The sequence below is a fragment of the Xenopus tropicalis genome, chromosome 2 (assembly GCF_000004195.4).
Source record: "Xenopus tropicalis strain Nigerian chromosome 2, UCB_Xtro_10.0, whole genome shotgun sequence".
Taxonomy (NCBI): domain Eukaryota; kingdom Metazoa; phylum Chordata; class Amphibia; order Anura; family Pipidae; genus Xenopus; species Xenopus tropicalis.
In genome coordinates this window covers 67,934,107-67,953,840 of record NC_030678.2, presented here as the reverse complement: position 1 = coordinate 67,953,840, position 19,734 = coordinate 67,934,107, and the positions used below count along the sequence as shown (strand labels likewise).

General features: G+C 41.4%; 1 protein-coding gene across 20 annotated transcripts in view; it reads right to left on the bottom strand.

Annotated features, from left to right (window-relative positions):
* plekha6 (pleckstrin homology domain containing A6) overlaps window positions 1-19,734 on the bottom strand; it is a 312,036-nt gene that overhangs the window by 30,895 nt on the left and 261,407 nt on the right. For 18 of the 20 annotated variants that reach the window (XM_018091023.2, XM_012955768.3, XM_012955648.3 and 15 more), the window contains 1 exon segment: window positions 15,951-16,093. The exons of 1 other annotated variant lie outside the window; for it this stretch is intronic. In XM_018091023.2, coding sequence (XP_017946512.1) covers window positions 15,951-16,093 — 143 coding nt within the window. 20 annotated transcript variants of the gene reach the window in all.

The following is a 19,734-nucleotide window of genomic DNA, read 5'->3' as shown; positions in this document are numbered from 1 at the left end:
CTTGGCCTTTTTTCCCTTTTGGGTTGGTTGTTTGGCTCTAGGTCTCTTAGCCTGGCTTTTATTTGGCGTTGAGGGAGCCAGATTTTGAGTGCGAGTTTCCTCTGCCTGACCCTGCAATGGGGATGCCATGTTAGGTCTGTGAGGCAGGGAGGGATTAGTAAGCAGAAGTATTAGGGTGAGTGTAGTGTTGTAGTTCTACTCTCCCTTATGGATTCTCTGAGGGTTAAGGCGCAGTCGCGCCGTCACTTTCCCCTATGTACTGTGCTGCTAATGCAGAGGTACTGAGAGCGCTGCGCTGTGTATCCGTGTCAGCGCGAAAATGGCCGTGAGCTGTGTTTGGCGCGTCCCTCTCGTGTCAAAGCGGAAGAGGAAGAGTGCGCGTCACCGCCTCGCGCCTCCCTGGTTCCGGTCCGCCCAATTCGGCTGTAACCGCGGTGGGCCCGTTAGTGGCGCATCCCCAGGCGGCGCTAAAGCATGCCTAGTGGGGCTTTTCTGGTCCCGTTATTATGGGAAGCAGCGTTGAAGCCTGCTTAACGGGGTTGTGTTTGTACCCCTATTCGCATCAGCAGCGTTGAGGCATGCCTGTGCGGGGAGCTGTCGGCAGCGCTGAAGCTTGCCTGTGTGGGGAGTCGAGGGCAGCGCTGAAGCATGCCTGTGTGGGGGGTTGAAGGCAGCGCTGAACCATGCCTGTGTGTGGTTGGAGGCAGCGCTGAAGCATGCCTGTCTGGGGTTGAAGGCAGCGTTGAAGCATGCCCTTTGTTTGTCCCCTAGATGTTTGTGATCCTATTAGACAGCGCTGGAGCTTGCCTTGTGTTTCTTGGGGGTCTGTTTCCCCAGGGCTAAGGCATCCATGTCCCATAATTATATAAAAATAAAAATGAAAATAAAATAAAAAATAAAAATCATCGAGGGAGCTGAGCTCCCCGAGTCCTACCTCCTTAGAGCAGGATGGAAAAAAACTGATAAGGGAGGGGTCAATACCAGGAAGGGGAGTCACAGCAGACTCCTCCTGATGATTTCATATCCATCCTGCCTCCTAGACGGAAGATGGTATTAACCCAAGGGTGCCCTGTGCTGCCTAGGGATGTACGGAGAAAATAATATATTTTCCCACCTCTGTGGAAAATTAAGAAGGGTTTTTTTTTTTTTGCCTTCCTATGGATCAAACAGCAGTTAGGCATGTTTTTTATATAGGCATATAAGGCTGAACTTGATGGACATATGACTTTTTTTCAACCTAACTTACCACGGAAAACTTGCTTCGGGATACTGACAATGGCAGGGAGGGGCATAAGTTGTTTATGGAAAATTCTCACTCTGGTACCAGTATTAAATGTATGTTTACTAATGCATGGAGTCTGACTGGGAAAATGGGAGAGCTGGAGGTGCTGGCATTGGAGAGGAAATATGATGTGATTGGCGTTGCTGAAACGTGATTAAATGAGTCACTTGACTGGGCAGTTAATATTAGAGGCTATACAACGTAACAAATAGTAAGGGGAGCACTCACCGGAGCTTCCAGCTGTAAACGGTTCCCGTGCTGCAACGTCTTTAGCGCCCCCGGTCCAGGCGTATTCCAGCAGTCCGTAACAAAAAGGTGTGTAGACGGAGCACCGAGACCGTTTATTAGTTTAAAATATCAATTTTATTAGCAAGGTTAAAAACATCACAAATCTATATAGCTCGCTTGACACGTTTCGTGGCCCTTGCCACTTCCTCAGAAGCTGCTACAATGGCCCTTTCCACCCATTCTTAAGTGCAAACCCAAAGTATCCCCGCCCAATAATATATTAACCCCTTACCAGCATAAAAACCACAACTAAAAGCATCATTCACAAAGAAAAAGCCACTAAGGCATCATATACAAGCAAAATATATACACCACAATATATGGTTAATATGTAGGTAATATGAGATCAATATATTATTAACAACTATAAAATGCGCCACATATCAGTCAGTATATAAACAAATACCACAGTTACACCAAGCTAAACCATCTATAATGCAGAGGGAGGGACAAGATGAATAAGAATTAATTAATTTAATTAATAGACTCAATAGAAGCAGGACACTTCCCATTCCCTATTGAGTCCGCCATACTGTTCAACTGTCCTTAAATGATAAATCCAATAAACTTCTCTTTCTGATAACTTAGCACCAAAGTCACCTCTCCTCTCGTTCCATCTAGGTCTGTCTATGACCTGAAAGGAGACTGTACCCCTGCTAGCATGAATCTCTATAATATGTTTCGCAATGGCCGATCTTTTGTCGTTTCTATCAATAGCAGAGAGATGTTCTAGAAACCTAGTACCAGCAGCCCGGATAGTCTGCCCTACATATTGTGCTCCACAGCAACAGGTGGCTAAATATATAATCCCTTTGGTTTGACAATTGAAATATTGGGGAATCTGATAAACCCGTCCAGTATTAGAACTTGTAAAGCTCTTCGAAACGTTTATAACAGAACAGGCCTTACACCTGTTCCTACCGCATTTAAAAGTGCCTTTGTGTCGCAACCAGGCTGTGCCCTGTTCATTTCGTTCAGTTGAGAAGAGGCTCCTGGAAACCCAGGATGCTATATTTCTCCCTTTCCTGAAAACAAATAGGGGTTTCTTATCCAAAACACGGCTTAAAACTGGATCCTGTAAAAGGACATCCCAATGTCTACATATGCTTCTTTTTATGTCAAAGACACCCCTGCCATAAGTAGTACAGTATTTCGGTCTAAGCTGGTACTTTTGTTCATTTGTTCCATCACTCATTACCTTAGTATTTCTATTTTTATACTTATAATTTAATAAATCCTCTCTGCTAGCAGCGACAGCCTTATCGTAAGCCCTTTTGATATCAACCGTATTGTAACCCCTCTCTAAAAACCTATCCCACATAAGCATAGCCTGCTCTTGAAAGGCATCCCAGGAGAAACAAATGCGTCTAAGACGCAAAAGGGGGGAGAAGCCTCCAGCAACGGAGGGATCCGGTCAGAACACGCAGCTCTCGAGACGCGGGGGCAATCGCAGACGGAGGCGGAAAGCCCATGGTGTTTTCAGGCAGGAGGAGGGGGATGAATCGCAGGAACCCCCCGAATTGGTAACATATTCATCCCAATTACATTCGCAGGTTGCTGATATGGAAAAGACAAACGTTATTAACCTTTCTACATATGCCTTATCGGGTGATGAGTTAAATTTACTTGCACGTGGGCTGAACTATGTACAGCATTCACAGTGTGATCCATATATGGCTATTCTGGACTTGAACAGGTTCATTCGATTGATCACCTTACGCAGACACTATAGTGGTGAACATGAGGAAAGGGAACAAGATGATGGCGATCTGGTTTTTGACAATGGGGTGGATCTCTCTATGGATAATTCTAATGATTCTTCTAATGATGTTATACAGGTTATAGGTCCCTCACCTATGGACTTTCAAGATGAATGTGCAGTACAGGTGTTGCAAGATTTGCAAGAGGAGAATAGGGTGGTAGATCTTGATAATGCACCCATAGTACACTCTGGGTTAAAGAAAAAGTCTAGATATTATCCTGTCCAGTCTAAAAGTCATTATATTGATTTGTTTCAGAAATTGGTCCAACGAGACATAGAAAATTTAGCTGACAGTTGGCAACGAAAATCTAATAAGTGTATTTATAAGAATCTGACAGCGGGAGAAAGTCGAGCTTTAAAATCTCTGAGTAAAAATGGGGGGTTCGGTAGTAGTCATGGATGCCACTACCTATGAAAATGAGGTTATGCGGCAGTTGCTAGATGAAAGCACATACATCCCCCTAGCTAGTGACCCCACACAGCGCTTTCAAAAACAGTTGGGTGATTTATTACTCGAGGGTTTTGGTATGGGAATTTTGGATAAGAAGGAATTTGAGTATATAAATTGCATACATCCGGTAGTTCCCATCTTCCACATCCTGCCGAAGGTCCATAAAAGTTTAGAGAATGTGACAGGCCGCCCTATAGTGGCGGGTATTGGAGCCCTTAATGAGGGTCTTTCTCAGTATGTGGATAGGCTACTTATTCCCTTGGTGTTACGATTACCAACCTTTTTGAAGGATACAACTATGTGCATTAATAAACTTGCAGATTTAGAGTGGAAGCCCACGTATAGATGGTTCACCATGGATGTGACCGCTTTGTATTCATCTATTGATCATACTGTGGGTCTAGACTCTATATTTTATTGGCTGAATCGGGGTGAGACGTTTTCAACTACCCAGATAGGCTTTATTATGCAGTCAGTGGATTTTTTGCTTCACACTAATTATTTTCTTTTTAATGGCAGTTTCTATCTCCAAAGACGTGGAGCCGCGATGGGTGCATCCTTTGCGCCCACTTATGCCAACCTTTTTATGGGGTGGTGGGAGAGGCTCCACGTCTTTGGAGAACTGAACAAGTTTTGTGGACAGATTGTTCGTTTCTATCGTTATATCGATGACTGCATAGGAGTGTGGGAAGGGGATGAGTTGTCTTTGCGACAGTTTGTGGAGTATTGTAATGGAACGGTGGAGGGTATAAAATTTACATTTGAGACGGATTTGGTTAAGATCCCCTTTTTGGATGTTATCTTCTATATTGAAGGGAAGAAGGTCATGACAGACCTTTTTCGCAAGCCGATAACACGTAATACCATTCTTCATGCAGAAAGTGGCCACCCTCAATCCTGTGTGAGAGGCATCCCGGTGGGACAATTTTTGCGTCTTAGACGCATTTGTTCCTCCTGGGATGCCTTTCAAGAGCAGGCTATGCTTATGTGGGATAGGTTTTTAGAGAGGGGTTACAATACGGTTGATATCAAAAGGGCTTACGATAAGGCTGTCGCTGCTAGCAGAGAGGATTTATTAAATTATAAGTATAAAAATAGAAATACAAAGGTAATGAGTGATGGAACAAATGAACAAAAGTACCAGCTTAGACCGAAATACTGTACTACTTATGGCAGGGGTGTCTTTGACATAAAAAGAAGCATATGTAGACATTGGGATGTCCTTTTACAGGATCCAGTTTTAAGCCGTGTTTTGGATAAGAAACCCCTATTTGTTTTCAGGAAAGGGAGAAATATAGCATCCTGGGTTTCCAGGAGCCTCTTCTCAACTGAACGAAATGAACAGGGCACAGCCTGGTTGCGACACAAAGGCACTTTTAAATGCGGTAGGAACAGGTGTAAGGCCTGTTCTGTTATAAACGTTTCGAAGAGCTTTACAAGTTCTAATACTGGACGGGTTTATCAGATTCCCCAATATTTCAATTGTCAAACCAAAGGGATTATATATTTAGCCACCTGTTGCTGTGGAGCACAATATGTAGGGCAGACTATCCGGGCTGCTGGTACTAGGTTTCTAGAACATCTCTCTGCTATTGATAGAAACGACAAAAGATCGGCCATTGCGAAACATATTATAGAGATTCATGCTAGCAGGGGTACAGTCTCCTTTCAGGTCATAGACAGACCTAGATGGAACGAGAGGAGAGGTGACTTTGGTGCTAAGTTATCAGAAAGAGAAGTTTATTGGATTTATCATTTAAGGACAGTTGAACAGTATGGCGGACTCAATAGGGAATGGGAAGTGTCCTGCTTCTATTGAGTCTATTAATTAAATTAATTAATTCTTATTCATCTTGTCCCTCCCTCTGCATTATAGATGGTTTAGCTTGGTGTAACTGTGGTATTTGTTTATATACTGACTGATATGTGGCGCATTTTATAGTTGTTAATTATATATTGATCTCATATTACCTACATATTAACCATATATTGTGGTGTATATATTTTGCTTGTATATGATGCCTTAGTGGCTTTTTCTTTGTGAATGATGCTTTTAGTTGTGGTTTTTATGCTGGTAAGGGGTTAATATATTATTGGGCGGGGATACTTTGGGTTTGCACTTAAGAATGGGTGGAAAGGGCCATTGTAGCAGCTTCTGAGGAAGTGGCAAGGGCCACGAAACGCGTCAAGCGAGCTATATAGATTTGTGATGTTTTTAACCTTGCTAATAAAATTGATATTTTAAACTAATAAACGGTCTCGGTGCTCCGTCTACACACCTTTTTGTTACGAATATTAGAGGCTATACATTGTTTCGGAGGGACAGGGGCAATACAAAAGGAGGAGGGGCGTGTCTGTTCACTAAGCAGGAATTAAAAGCAAATATTAAGGAGGAAGTTATGGTGGTAAAAGAGGAAACTGGAGCCTTATGGGTTGAGCTTATCACAGTTAGTAAATAGTCCACTAAATGAATGCTAAGGGTATGCTATAGACCCCTAATGTAAGCGTAGAGGAGGAGGCTCAGCTCCCATTGCAAACAGAAAAGGCTGCTAGTTTGGGGCAAGTGATAATAATGGGGAATTTTAAGTATCCAAATATTGACTGGATCAATTGTACTGCCAGGACAGTAAATGGGAACAAGGTTGGCCAACCTGTGACAACTTTATGTCACAGGTTGGCCAACCAGGAACCATGCTATATTGGATCTAGTGATCTCTAATGACCCAAAATGTATAGCAAATATGCAAGTGGTTGAACCCCTTGGTAATAGTGACCATAATGTTATTTCATTTAATGTTTGGTGCAGGAAACAAATATACACTGGGGCAACAAAGACCTTGACATTTAGAAAAGCAAATTTTAGCTCCTTAAGGGCAGTGCTTAAGGGCATAGATTGGGCCATTTTGTTTTCTGCTAAAAACACAGAGCAGAAATGGTTATCATTTAAAATGGACCTGTCACCCAGGCATAAAAAGCTGTATAATAAAAGCCCATTTCAAATTAAATATGAACCCCAAACTCATTTTTTTTATAATGGGTATGGACCCATTATAAAAGCATTTAAAAATCCTAACTGTCAATCATATATTGCCTGCCCCGCCTCTATGACTTTACTTTCAATTTAGAACTTCTTAGATGTTGCTGCACTCCTCACATTTCCTCTCCCTTCTCACAATCTAATTTTGTAACCAGTGCATGGACATGGGCATCACGTCCCCCCATACAGAAATAAGATTTTGACAGGATGCAAACCCTGACTTAATAACAGTGCTCACAAAAATTGCTTGCTGCAACTTTGAATTCCAAGGCTGAAGATTAAACTCATTTATATGGTGTAAGTTAAGTTTATTTTGTTTGACAAACATAACTGAAAACAATCTGGAATTATTTCTTAGGGTGACAGGTCCCCTTTAAAATGATATTCAATCATTACTGTTCTAAATGTATTCTATTAATAAGAAGATGTAGAAGTGTTAAGAATCACCCTATGTGGCTTCATTCTGAAGAAGTTAATAGGGAAAGAAAGAAAAGCTTTAAAGAAATATAATTCAGAGGGGACAACAGCTGCATTTAATGAATATAAACTCTATAACAAGTGTTGTAAAATAGCAATCCGGAAGGCAAAGAGAGAAAACGAGGAGCACATTTCAGTAGAGGCTAAAACTAACCCCAAAAAGTTTTTTAAGTGTGGCCCCATTGACTTATAGTAACAATATGGTTACAGCGGATATAGAAAAGGTAAATTAGCTAAACCCGTTCTTTTCTTCTGTGTATACAGTAGAGGAGCCAGAGTGGCAAGACCCACCCAATAGCTGCACTGTTGCCTCAGCTCCAACTAGTCAGTGGTTGACGCAGGATATGGCGCCTAAAGGTTTACTCAAGATTAATGTGAAAATGGTTCCTTGCCCAGATGGAAAACACCCTGGCCTCTGTTTCTTATTTTCTCAAACTTGCTTTCATCATGGCTTTTCCCTACCCAAGAAAGTCGGCCTTTCACTCTAATGCGCATGCCCCAGCCCAGGGATTTCGCCGCAGAAAAAACACGGAAAAAGAAAACACTCGCTACAGGCACCCCGGGCTGGTGCAGTTTTTTCCTAACAGGGGCCCCAGCCTGGGGTACAAGGTAAGCGATTAAAGTTACTTGGGGGTGCCTAAAATGTTGGCACCCACAAGTGACTTAGCCTTTCCTTCTCCTTTAAGAGGTGACATGATAACTATGCATAAATATATAAGGGGATAATATAATAACCTTTCTAATGCTTTATTTACCAGTGGGTCCTTCCAACTGACACAATGGCACCCACTCCGTTTCGAAGAAAGGAGGTTCCGTTTAAATATTAGGAATGGATTTTTTTCTGTAAGAGCTGTAAAGTTGTGGAATTACCTCCTTGAACCAGTCGTACTGGCTGATACATTAGATGGTGTCAAGAAGGGGTTAGATGGCTTTTTAACAAGTGAGGGAATACAGGGTTATGGGAGATAGCTCTTAGTACAAGTTGATCCAGGGACTGGTCTGATTGCCATCTTGGAGTCAGGAAGCATTTTTTTCCCCTCTGCGGCAAATTAGAGAGGCTTCAGATGGGTTTTTTTTTTGCCTTCCTCTGGATCAACTAGCGGGTATGCAGTTTATATATAGGCATTATGGTTGAACTTGATGGACGTATGTCTTTTTTCAACCTAACTTTCAACTTCAACCTCACGTCCTGAGCATTCAGGATAACAGGTCCAATACCTGTACTTATTTCAGTATTAGCCAGAGCTGTAAAGTACCATTTTTCCTGCTATAGTTTACCATTTTTATATGCCTCTTTACAGCTGCAGCTGTTTAATAAAGCCAGGTTGTGCCTGTTGTCATTCTTGTGTGCTTGGTTACTGGGGACTGAAAGCACCACCTGGTTAGATAAAACTGACCCACTACTACTACTGCCAACATCTAAGGGTGCCCTACAAGTTCTGTTGTTGCATGGAGTTTACCAGAGTGGCCATGAATTTTGTGAGTGGTCAAACTGAACGGTAGCAGGGCTTGAACCAGAACAACAGATTTGGTAGTTAGCATGTTGTTGATGGTTTGTTGTAGGGCAATTTTTTGGAAGCCTTTAGAGGCTGCAATTTAGGGCTTCTGTGGCATGAATGCTGTGATGAACATCGCCCAAAGTTGGAAGAACAAAAGGTATATTTTTGTGGAGAATATGTCTGTCTGGATTTTTTGTCATGGGGAAGAAAATTACTCTTTCCACAAATGACCTTGGAAATGAGAGTGGCCAAACAAAGAAATGTCTGTGAGAAAAGGAGTAATACCAAATTCTTCTTGGAGGCTGGGTCTGCACGCCATCATCTGTAAAGCATAACGGGCTACAACAGAGGGGGGCTGAAGACCATGCTAGTAACTGGAGAATATTCATGACAGAATATTATTATTAGGAAATGTGCCGCATTAAGGACTTTGGATAGCTATGATTGGATGACAAAATTTGTCATTGTCAGCTGCTGCTAGAAATCCTTTGACCCAATCCAGTTGAAGCAGGCTGAGGCATACGTGGTCTTAAAAGTTGTAGTCGATTTTCGGCATTCCTGTCCAGTTGATCTTTGAATGAAGTTTCATCTTCTAAAGGGATAGTGGTGCATTTTGCTCACTTGCAACATTTCTAATTTTGGAATGACATCCCATATTTCTCTGTATACTTTTTTGATTAGGTGTACAGCAGGTTTCCTCAACTTTTTTTTTTATCTGTGAGCCACTATCAAATGTAAAAAAAGTTGGGAAGCAACATAAGCATCATAAAAGCTCATTGGGTTGCCAAAGAAAGGGGCATAATTGGTTATTTAGTAGCCCCTATGTGCACTTGCAGTCTACCGGAGGCTGTTTGTCAGTTCACCTAATTTTTATGCAACCAAAACGTGCCTCCAAGCCAGGAATTCAAAAAAGATCACCTGCTTTGAGGCCACTGGAAGCGCAGGTGATCTTTTTTGAATTTCTGGCTTGGATTTGAATTCCTTGGATTGGTTTTGAATTCCTTGAATGTTCCAAGGGGTTGGTGAGCAACATGTTACTCCCGAGCCACTGGTTGGGAATCAATGGTGTAGAGGGACAGTGCTTTTATCTTTGGAAAGTCTCCACTCATGGAATTTTCATGCTTTCATAATGGTTTCATGGATTATGTCATGCACTGAGGAGCACAATCTTTTGTGTGGATCCAAAGAGAGCTCAGTGGTAGCAGGAATCATTAGCTAACTTTTTTTATTTTTAAGAGATTAAGATAATGTTCCCTTCATAAGAATTCAGGGATAGAAACCACATAGAAAGGGTTCTGGACAAGAGATAGGTGTGGGTGTGGATGGTATAAAAAGATGGTGGCTCTGAGAGGAGCAGAGGAGATGACCAGGAACATACAGTAAAACAAGTGATGAAATGTAGTGAAAAGCAGAGGAGTGAAGGTCCCCTTATAGGAGAACAGGAGGAGTCTAACCACAGTATTTAAGACTGTTTGCAGGGGACAGAGGTAAGAGTCTGGGGGACCAGTTAGTAAGAGGATAAGGGCATGGATTTGTGTTTTAGCTGTATCTCTTAGCAATATTACGTAGGAAAAAGTAGCAGAACTGATAGTGGCATTAATATAGAAGAGGCCTGTTCCAATATAACCCCTAAAACAGTGTGTCGAATAACAGGATTAATGGTCAAGCCATCAATAGTAATGGTAAAAGAAGGTGAGGTTTGAGTGGGAAGAACTTGAGCTCTGTTTTAGCTGGACCCTCTTTTGACCATTTATAGATTCTTTTAGCAAAGTCCCCAAGTGCTTCTTTGCTCTTTGTCCATCTGCAGTGTTCGTGGAGGTGATTTGGACTGATCCAGCCACCATGTTAGAAAGATTAGTGTAAGTAAAGGCAGAAGTGTGCCTACAGAAAGGGTGTGGAAAAGCCCCTAGTCTCTGTGCCTGGACATTGGTTTGCCTAAGGAATGTAAGGAAGCACTGAATCAGATGAACAGGAGGCATGCAACATGGGTACTTCCTCAGGGATAAGCTCCTGAAAAAATCACAAGCGCCTTTCTGTATTGCTACATTAACCAAAATGGCTACCATTGATGATGAGCGCCAACCTAAACTGATGCCTCATTTAAATTTCCCGGAGAAGAAGAGAAAGGTGTGCAGTGAGCAACACAATGGCAGGCAGAGGGTAGTGTTAAGCATGTTGTATACCCCTTAGCTGGTTCTATAGACAGCACTTGAGTTTGTCATGGACCGGGTCAGCACAACAGAATACGCTGTGTGTATTCAGTCTATTCCTCAGGTTTTGGCAGTGCCCACCCAAGAGCTCAAGGTATTTTTTTCTATAATAATGAGAAAGGGATAAACTGGGTAAATCCAGATCTATTTCATGCTGTCTCATATTAGTACATAGGCATGTGCCTTGGAAATAGCTTTGGGTTGGGGTACACGTTAGAGAAAAAATGTTTATGATTCTCTGAGCCTGCTGCACTTAGTGCTGGTGGAGAAGCTGGCCAGGACGGTGTTATTGAAAAGGTTTGGGGGAGAGACAGGGAGGTGGTGGGAACCACAGTGACATCACCCAGGCAGATCAACCAGGCTAAGAAAAAAAATCCTTTTACTGGAGGACAGGTTCCAGATTAGAGACTGCATTTTCTCATGTATAAGGCAGGGTATTTGCAGACCTCCCACATGGGCAGAGATTATTTTTCCAAAATAAGTTCCAACGCAGGACTCTAACACAAGGCCACTGTAACAATAGAGTAGATCAAGAACAAAAAGTCCATCTATAACTTTTTAAAAGCAACTATTAAAAAATTAACCTGAAGCAAGTAGGCCTGGAAATGGCCCAAAATCAAATTTGAACAGTTAGCAAAGTGAGAAGTCTTAACCCAAAATATACTGTTGCAAAATATTGCTTTACAAAATATTGAAGTGTGTAGTGTAACTATTTGTGCAAACATTATATTTTTGTTCTTTTCTTTTTTCTTTTTATTGGTACACAGCAATAAATTGCTGTGCAAGTGAAAACATGAAACATGATTGTTCATTAAATTGTCATAGTACAGTGGCTTGCAAAAGTATTCGGCCCCCTTGAACTTTTCCACATTTTGTCACATTACAGCCACAAACATGAATCAATTTTATTGGAATTCAACGTGAAAGACCAATACAAAGTGGTGAACACGTGAGAAGTGGAAGGAAAATCATACATGATTCCAAACATTTTTTACAAATAAATAACTGCTAAGTGGGGTGTGCGTAATTATTCAGCCCCCTGAGTCAATACTTTGTAGAACCACCTTTTTCTGCAATTACAGCTGCCAGGCTTTTAGGGTATGTCTCTACCAGCTTTGCACATCTAGAGACTGAAATCCTTGCCCATTCTTCTTTGCAAAACTGCTCCAGCTCAGTCAGATTAGATGGACAGCGTTTGTGAACAGCAGTTTTCAGATCTTGCCACAGATTCTCGATTGGATTTAGATCTGGACTTTGACTGGGCCATTCTAACACATGGATATGTTTTGTTTTAAACCATTCCATTGTTGCCCTGGCTTTATGTTTAGGGTCGTTGTCCTGCTGGAAGGTGAACCTCCGCCCCAGTCTCAAGTCTTTTGCAGACTCCAAGAGGTTTTCTTCCAAAATTGCCCTGTATTTGGCTCCATCCATCTTCCCATCAACTCTGACCGGCTTCCCTGTCCTTGCTGAAGAGAAGCACCCCCAGAGCATGATGCTGCCACCACCATATTTGACAGTGGGGATGGGGTGTTCAGAGTGATGTGCAGTGTTAGTTTTCCGCCACACATAGCGTTTTGCATTTTGGCCAAAAAGTTCCATTTTGGTCTCATCTGACCAGAGCACCTTCTTCCACATGTTTGCTGTGCCCCCCACATGGCTTGTGGCAAACTGCAAACGGGACTTCTTATGGTTTTCTGTTAACAATGGCTTTCTTCTTGCCACTCTTCCATAAAGGCCAACTTTGTGCAGTGCACGACTAATAGTTGTCCTATGGACAGATTCCCCCACCTGAGCTGTAGATCTCTGCAGCTCGTCCAGAGTCACCATGGGCCTCTTGGATGCATTTTTGATCAGCGCTCTCCTTGTTTGGCCTGTGAGTTTAGGTGGACGGCCTTGTCTTGGTAGGTTTACAGTTGTGCCATACTCCTTCCATTTCTGAATGATCGCTTGAACAGTGCTCCGTGGGATGTTCAAGGCTTTGGAAATCTTTTTGTAGCCTAAGCCTGCTTTAAATTTCTCAATAACTTTATCCCTGACCTGTCTGGTGTGTTCTTTGGACTTCATGGTGTTGTTGCTCCCAATATTCTCTTAGACAACCTCTGAGGCCGTCACAGAGCAGCTGTATTTGTACTGACATTAGATTACACACAGGTGCACTCTATTTAGTCATTAGCACTCATCAGGCAATGTCTATGGGCAACTGACTGCACTCAGACCAAAGGGGGCTGAATAATTACGCACACCCCACTTTGCAGTTATTTATTTGTAAAAAATGGTTTGGAATCATGTATGATTTTCCTTCCACTTCTCACGTGTACACCACTTTGTATTGGTCTTTCACGTGGAATTCCAATAAAATTGATTCATGTTTGTGGCTGTAATGTGACAAAATGTGGAAAAGTTCAAGGGGGCCGAATACTTTTGCAAGCCACTGTATGTGAAAAAAGTCTGTCAATGGGTCTTTAAAAGCCCTGATCTTAATCTTATTGAGTATCCATGCAACTATTAAAAAATGGTGCACAAGTGTGATCTAATCAACCTCATCTGCGGCAAAAATGCCTGGATAATGGCTCAAAATGACTCGAACAATTTGCAAAGCTAGGACCCTTACCCCAAAATATGCTGCTTTACAAAATACTGAAGTGTGTGGTTTAAGTATTTGTGCAAACAATAAACTGGGAGCTAAAACATATCTGGAAGCTACAGAAGGCAAAATAAGTATTAAACACGTCAATGTTTTTCCTCAGTAAATATATTTCTAATGGGGCTGTTGACATGAATTAACACTAGATTTTGGTAACAACCCAAGTAAACCATACATACAAATAAATCAAAACAAATAAGTCTTTGAATTAAGTTATGTGTAATAAAGTGGAATGACACAGGGAATAAGTATTAAACACATGAAGAAAAGGAGGTGCAAAAAAGCATGGAAAGCCAAGAAAATAGCTGAAATCTGTCAGAAAGCAATATCAGCTGGTTTAGTCCTAATTGATGGTCTATAACAGTGCTATCCAACTTCATTGGTGCCGAGGGCCGGAATTTCTCTCGCATACATGGTGGAGGGCCGCTAATGCAAGCCAGTTTTGGCCACTACCCCATATTAAACCACACCCACTTCAAACCACACCAATTTTATCACAATGGTTGCTGCAGGGATATCAACCATCATTCATATGTTAAAGAATTATATTATGTCATATTAAGACATACCCTTAAATCCGTATGCCTCCTCCCCTGTGGATAGCACAGCAAGGTTCACCTCCCACACGCAGCATAGGGTAGGCAGAGTATGGCACACACAGGCAGCACTCTGCCCATCCTATGCTGCCTGTGTGTGCCATACTCTGCCTATCCTATGCTGCCTATGGGTGCCATACCCTCCCTGCCCTATGCTGCCTATGTGCCATACTCTGCCTACCCTATGCTGCCTATACACAGGCAGCATAGGCCAGGCAGTACATAAGAGAAGAGGTGAACAATGTGGGTGATTACAGCCTGAGGTGTGAACACTGCAGAGGGTGAACAATGCAGAGATTAAAAGGTGTAAACAACACAGGGGATTAAATTTTTAAACAATACAGGGGGTTTACAGCCTGAATCAGTACTGATACCATTTAAAGCTAACACAAAGTTAAGCCATCAAAGCAGCCAGACAGGCGGGGGGCCACACAGAGGGGGGTCGAGGGCCACATGCGGCCTGCGGGCCGCCAGTTGGACGGCACTGGTCTATAACAAGGTTTCTCATCACCAAGGTATCACACAAGAATCATCTCATGGTGGTAAAAAGTAAAGAGCTCTCTCAAGACCTTCGCAACCTTGGTAATTGATTGAAAAATATACGGATGGCATTGGTTACAAATGTAATTCTAAACTTCTGAATGTTCCTGTGAGCTTCAGAAGACCTTGAATTTGCAGGTACAGTTGTTTAAAAGAAAACAATAACCAATGCACTCTACAGACATAGCTTCTATGCACGCTCAATGTGCAAGACTCCACTGCTGAGGAAAAAGCATGTTAAAGCTCATTTAAAGTTTGCAGCACAACATTTGGACAAGCCAATGAAATTTTGGCAGAATATAGTCTGGTCAGATGAGACCAAAATTTAACTCTTTCATTGCACACAACATGTTTGGAGGAGAAATGGCACTGCACATCACTCCAAAAACAACATACCAACAGTAAAGTTTGGAGGTGGGAACATCATGGTGTGGGGCTGTATTTCAGCATATGGTACTGGCAGACTTCATATAACTGAAAGAAGGATGAATGAAGAAATGTACCAGGACATTCTTGATAAGAAGATGAAACGAGGTTGGCAAAACAATGATCCCAAACACACAGCCAAAGAAACTCTCAATTTGTTTTAGAGAAAGAAAATAAAGCTGCTAGATAGAATGGCCCAGTTAATTACCCGACTTGAATCCAATTAAAAATCTACGGAAAGAACTGAAGAGTTCATAGAAGAGGCCCCCAGAATCTTCAGTATTTGAAGACAAATTGTGTGGAAGAATAGGCCAAAATCACAGCTGAGCAATGCATGCGACAAGTTTCACCATACAGGAGGCGCCTTGAAGCGGTCATTACCATCAAAGACTTTTCTAAATACATTTCAGTAAGCGTGTTCAATACTTCCCTAATTCCCAGTGTCATTCAATGTAACTACACAAAACTTAATTTATGAATTTCTTGGTATTTGTGGATTACTTATTACTGACATTTGTTATAAATTTCATGTCAACAGCCCCATAAGAAAAATGCTGATGTGTTCAATACTTATTTTCCCTGCTGTATATGTATATGTACATAGCAATGTTTCTGATTTATTAAATTGTCACAGCATGTGATAAATTTACTTAACATGGAGCAAGCATACATAAAGTGTAACAGGCAAATGCTGCTTTAATGTGCTAAAATATATCTCGTCCATTAGCTGTCTCTTACCAGAGAGGAGACGCCCACGACGTGAAGCTTCTGCAGCCAGCGTGCAAGATAACTCTATTCGTTTCTCTTGCTCCTGAAGCTGGGACTCAGGATCAGGGGTCACTTCTAGTTCCGAGTCACTTAGTGGGATCACGTTCTGTAAGCTTCATAAAGGACAGTTCAGAGTTCAATATATTTTATAGGCATTTGTTTCTGTAGGAGGAGTATAAATTATAACTATAATGATACTGTTCGTATTCTATCTTAACAGACAAAGGCACTATAATATAGAAACAATGCCCACTAAATTCAACTTTTCAGTTACACAATTTATATAAAGTTCTAGTCAATCCAGTGGAGCACTACAAAAGATCAACCCTTTCTACAAAATACCACAATCAATGATACATAATTACATTACTATTTGGGTTTCAAAAATACACTTGTCTCTTGTAGTACTAGGCAGCAAGCACTTCAGTGTCTCTAGAACAGGGGTGGGCAAACTTTTAGGCTCAGGGGCCACATTGACTTTTAAAATTTGACTGACGGGCCAGCCGGGCCATATATATATATATATATATATATACACATATATATATATACCGTATATACTCGAGTATAAGCCGATCCGAATATAAGCCGAGGTACCTGATTTTACCTAAGAAAACTGGAAAAACTTATTGACTCGAGTATAAGCCTAGGGTGCAGCCACTACTGAAAGTTGAAGTGATATCGCCCCCTCCCAGCAGCCAATTAGCAGAACAATATGAAAGCATCAAGATAGCAGCTCCCAGTATATATCAGAATAGCACACAATAGTAAGAAATCCAAGTCCAGCTTGGGACTCCCCCAGTTACATGGGAGCAGGAGAAACAATAGGTTACCTCAAAGCAGTTCTAATGTGTAGCAATGCACTGAGATGGCTGCCTACACACCTATATTACAACCAAAAAAATACATTTGTTGGTTCAAGAACACAATTTTAAATTATTTGCTATGTAAACAGTGTAATTTAGAACTAAAAGTATACCATACAAATCATGACAGTATTCCTTTAAAATTTGCTTGATATGTTGTGTATAAAAACCTCACTAATCAGTTCCCTGCAAGAAGACCCACTCTTGCTCATTCCTCCTTCTCCCTTTACATGGTGCACTATGAATACAGGTCCACAGAAAAACTCACAAGTGGGCGAATACTGTGGCTTCCTAGCATATTATTTCTTACCAGTGACAGGCACATCCAATGACCCAAGTATATTGATCCAAGTATATTGTATTCTGTTTAATACGCCCCATAACGACGATGCATGTCTAACCAAACCCTATGAACGTGTTATTCCTATTGTACTGAGCCGGAGTTAATAGCACTGCGTGAGTGCAGCAGCAGGTGCCCCTGTGTGCAATTAACTTGTGTGCCATTACCTACTTGTGAAAGGACTGTGTGAAGGTCATAAGCCAAGGATTCCCTGAAATGTTAGGCCTGTCTCATCTCTTCCCTGCCGATCCCTTACTGATGCAGAGTTTATACCTTAACTAAGCAGCGGCGCGTCTCATAATGGAAGTGACGGTATGGCGCTTGTGATGTAGCGCGTGTCACATCTCTTCCCTTGCAGATCCCTTACCGATGCAGTGACTGGGCGCATAACGGTAGCGCTGCTACTGCGCGTGTGATGTAGTGCTTGTCACAGGTGATCCCTTACCGATGCAGCGGCTGGGCTCTTAATGGTAGCGCGGTAGCGATGCTAAGATGCCTTGCATGTGCGCGTGCCCGTCTGCACGCCCGTCTGTCCACTTAGGTGCGCACAAGGAGCGCATTGCATCAGTGAATCCATAGCCAACCCGAGTATATACCCGAGTATAAGCCGAGGCTTACTTTTAAAGCACATTTTTAGTGCTCAAAAACTCGGCTTATACTCGAGTATATACGGTATATACATATATATATATTCTCCTTCAGAAAGCACTCACGGTATTTGCAAAAAAAGCGAATATTTATTTACACAAAAATGTCTACGCGTTTCGATCCATATAGGATCGTCATCAGGACAAAGACAGGAAGTGAGGTATGTATGTATGTATGTATAACTTTATTTATAAAGCGCCACAAGGGTACGCAGCGCTGTACAGTCTTACAGAATACAAAATTACACACAGGGAGGACAAGTGATATAATAAATAAATACAATAAATACATATATGTATACATATATATATATATATATATATAAGTGCCATGTGGTATGAGACACAGTAGGAAGGAGGTCCCTGCCCCGTAGAGCTTACAATCTGAGGTGCATGATTAAATGTAAATATTGTCCAATCAGTGTATCCGTGTAATTAATCCGTGTAATTAATCCGTGTAATTTAACCCATGATGTGCCTATAAAAAACCATATAATATGTCACTATTATAACAAATACATGAATAGATATTTAAATATGTATAGAAGGCTCTCCAGTGTGCAACTAACATATATATTTCATTTAAAACATTCAACATGTATATACATACTTATTATAAATATATCCCCACTAAAAAGTGAAGTAAAAGACATATTCAAGAAATATTCTAATTAATCCCAGGTCAACGGAAATGCTAGTGTACAAAACCAATTAGTGTGTAATATCACAAGAATAAAATCTAAACATGACAATCAAAGTGTTAAGTGTCATCTCATAACAGAGTGGCATATAAAACTCACGTGCTAAAATGTGAACTAAAATACATAAAAAAATATTTGAGACTATAGCGTTAAAACCATGAATTAAAAGGTAGAAAACCGGTATTTGCGGGACCCAAAATTATTACATAAAACTAAATAGATTGCTTAACAGTCCTTACTCACAAATTATCATCATACTACAGGACCTATAGATGTGAGTATATAACACCTGACCACCACCCCTTTTTTTTATTATAGAAACATGAGCACCACATTATCTCACATATAGGTCCATATTAATACCTAGCAGTTCATAAAGGGCAAGAAGAATGGAAAAGCACATGTGATACCATCTCCCCAGGGCATAATCTATCCCTGCCCGTTACTGTAGTGTATAAATATTTAAAACTTAGTATGTCCTAAATAATGTAGTATAATAGCCAACATAATCAAAAAATAGGCTCAATATCAATCCCCATAAATCCAAGTCTCTCAAGCATTATCAGGTCTTGAAGGCCAATTGTTAGCTCAGTTGTCTCATAAAAAGCAGGAAAGTGAAAACATCTCGTTCAAACCCAGTGGGGCAATGGTATCCAACCTTCGAATCCATTGAGCTTCTCTCTGTAACAGAAGCTTGGATCTGTCACCCCCACGTGGCAAAGGAGGAATGTGATCAATCAGCATAGCTCGCAGCATTGGCAATGAGTGTTTATGCTGCACAAAATGTCTTGCCAATGGGTTATCCGAATTTCCAGACGCCAAAGCTGAGCGGATCACAGACCTATGGTTATTCATCCGTGTGCGGAACATGGTAATACATTTTCCTATGTAATAAAGGCCACAAGGGCACATAATGCAATATATGACATATTCAGATGTGCAACAAAGCCTGTATCGGATAGCAAACCTTTTTCCAGTATGTGGGTGAGCAAACGTGGGCCCTGTAATCAAACATCCGCAGGTCTTACAATTGCCACATCTAAAACAGCAAAGTTTACCAGTCTTCAGCCAAGTTCCTGGTAATTCAGATCTCAGATCAGTTACCATCAGCATGTCTCTTAGAGAACGCCCCCGTCGATGGGCACACATTGGAGGTGGCATTTGGGTAAAAGGTAGGCTGGAATCCAATTGTAAAATAGG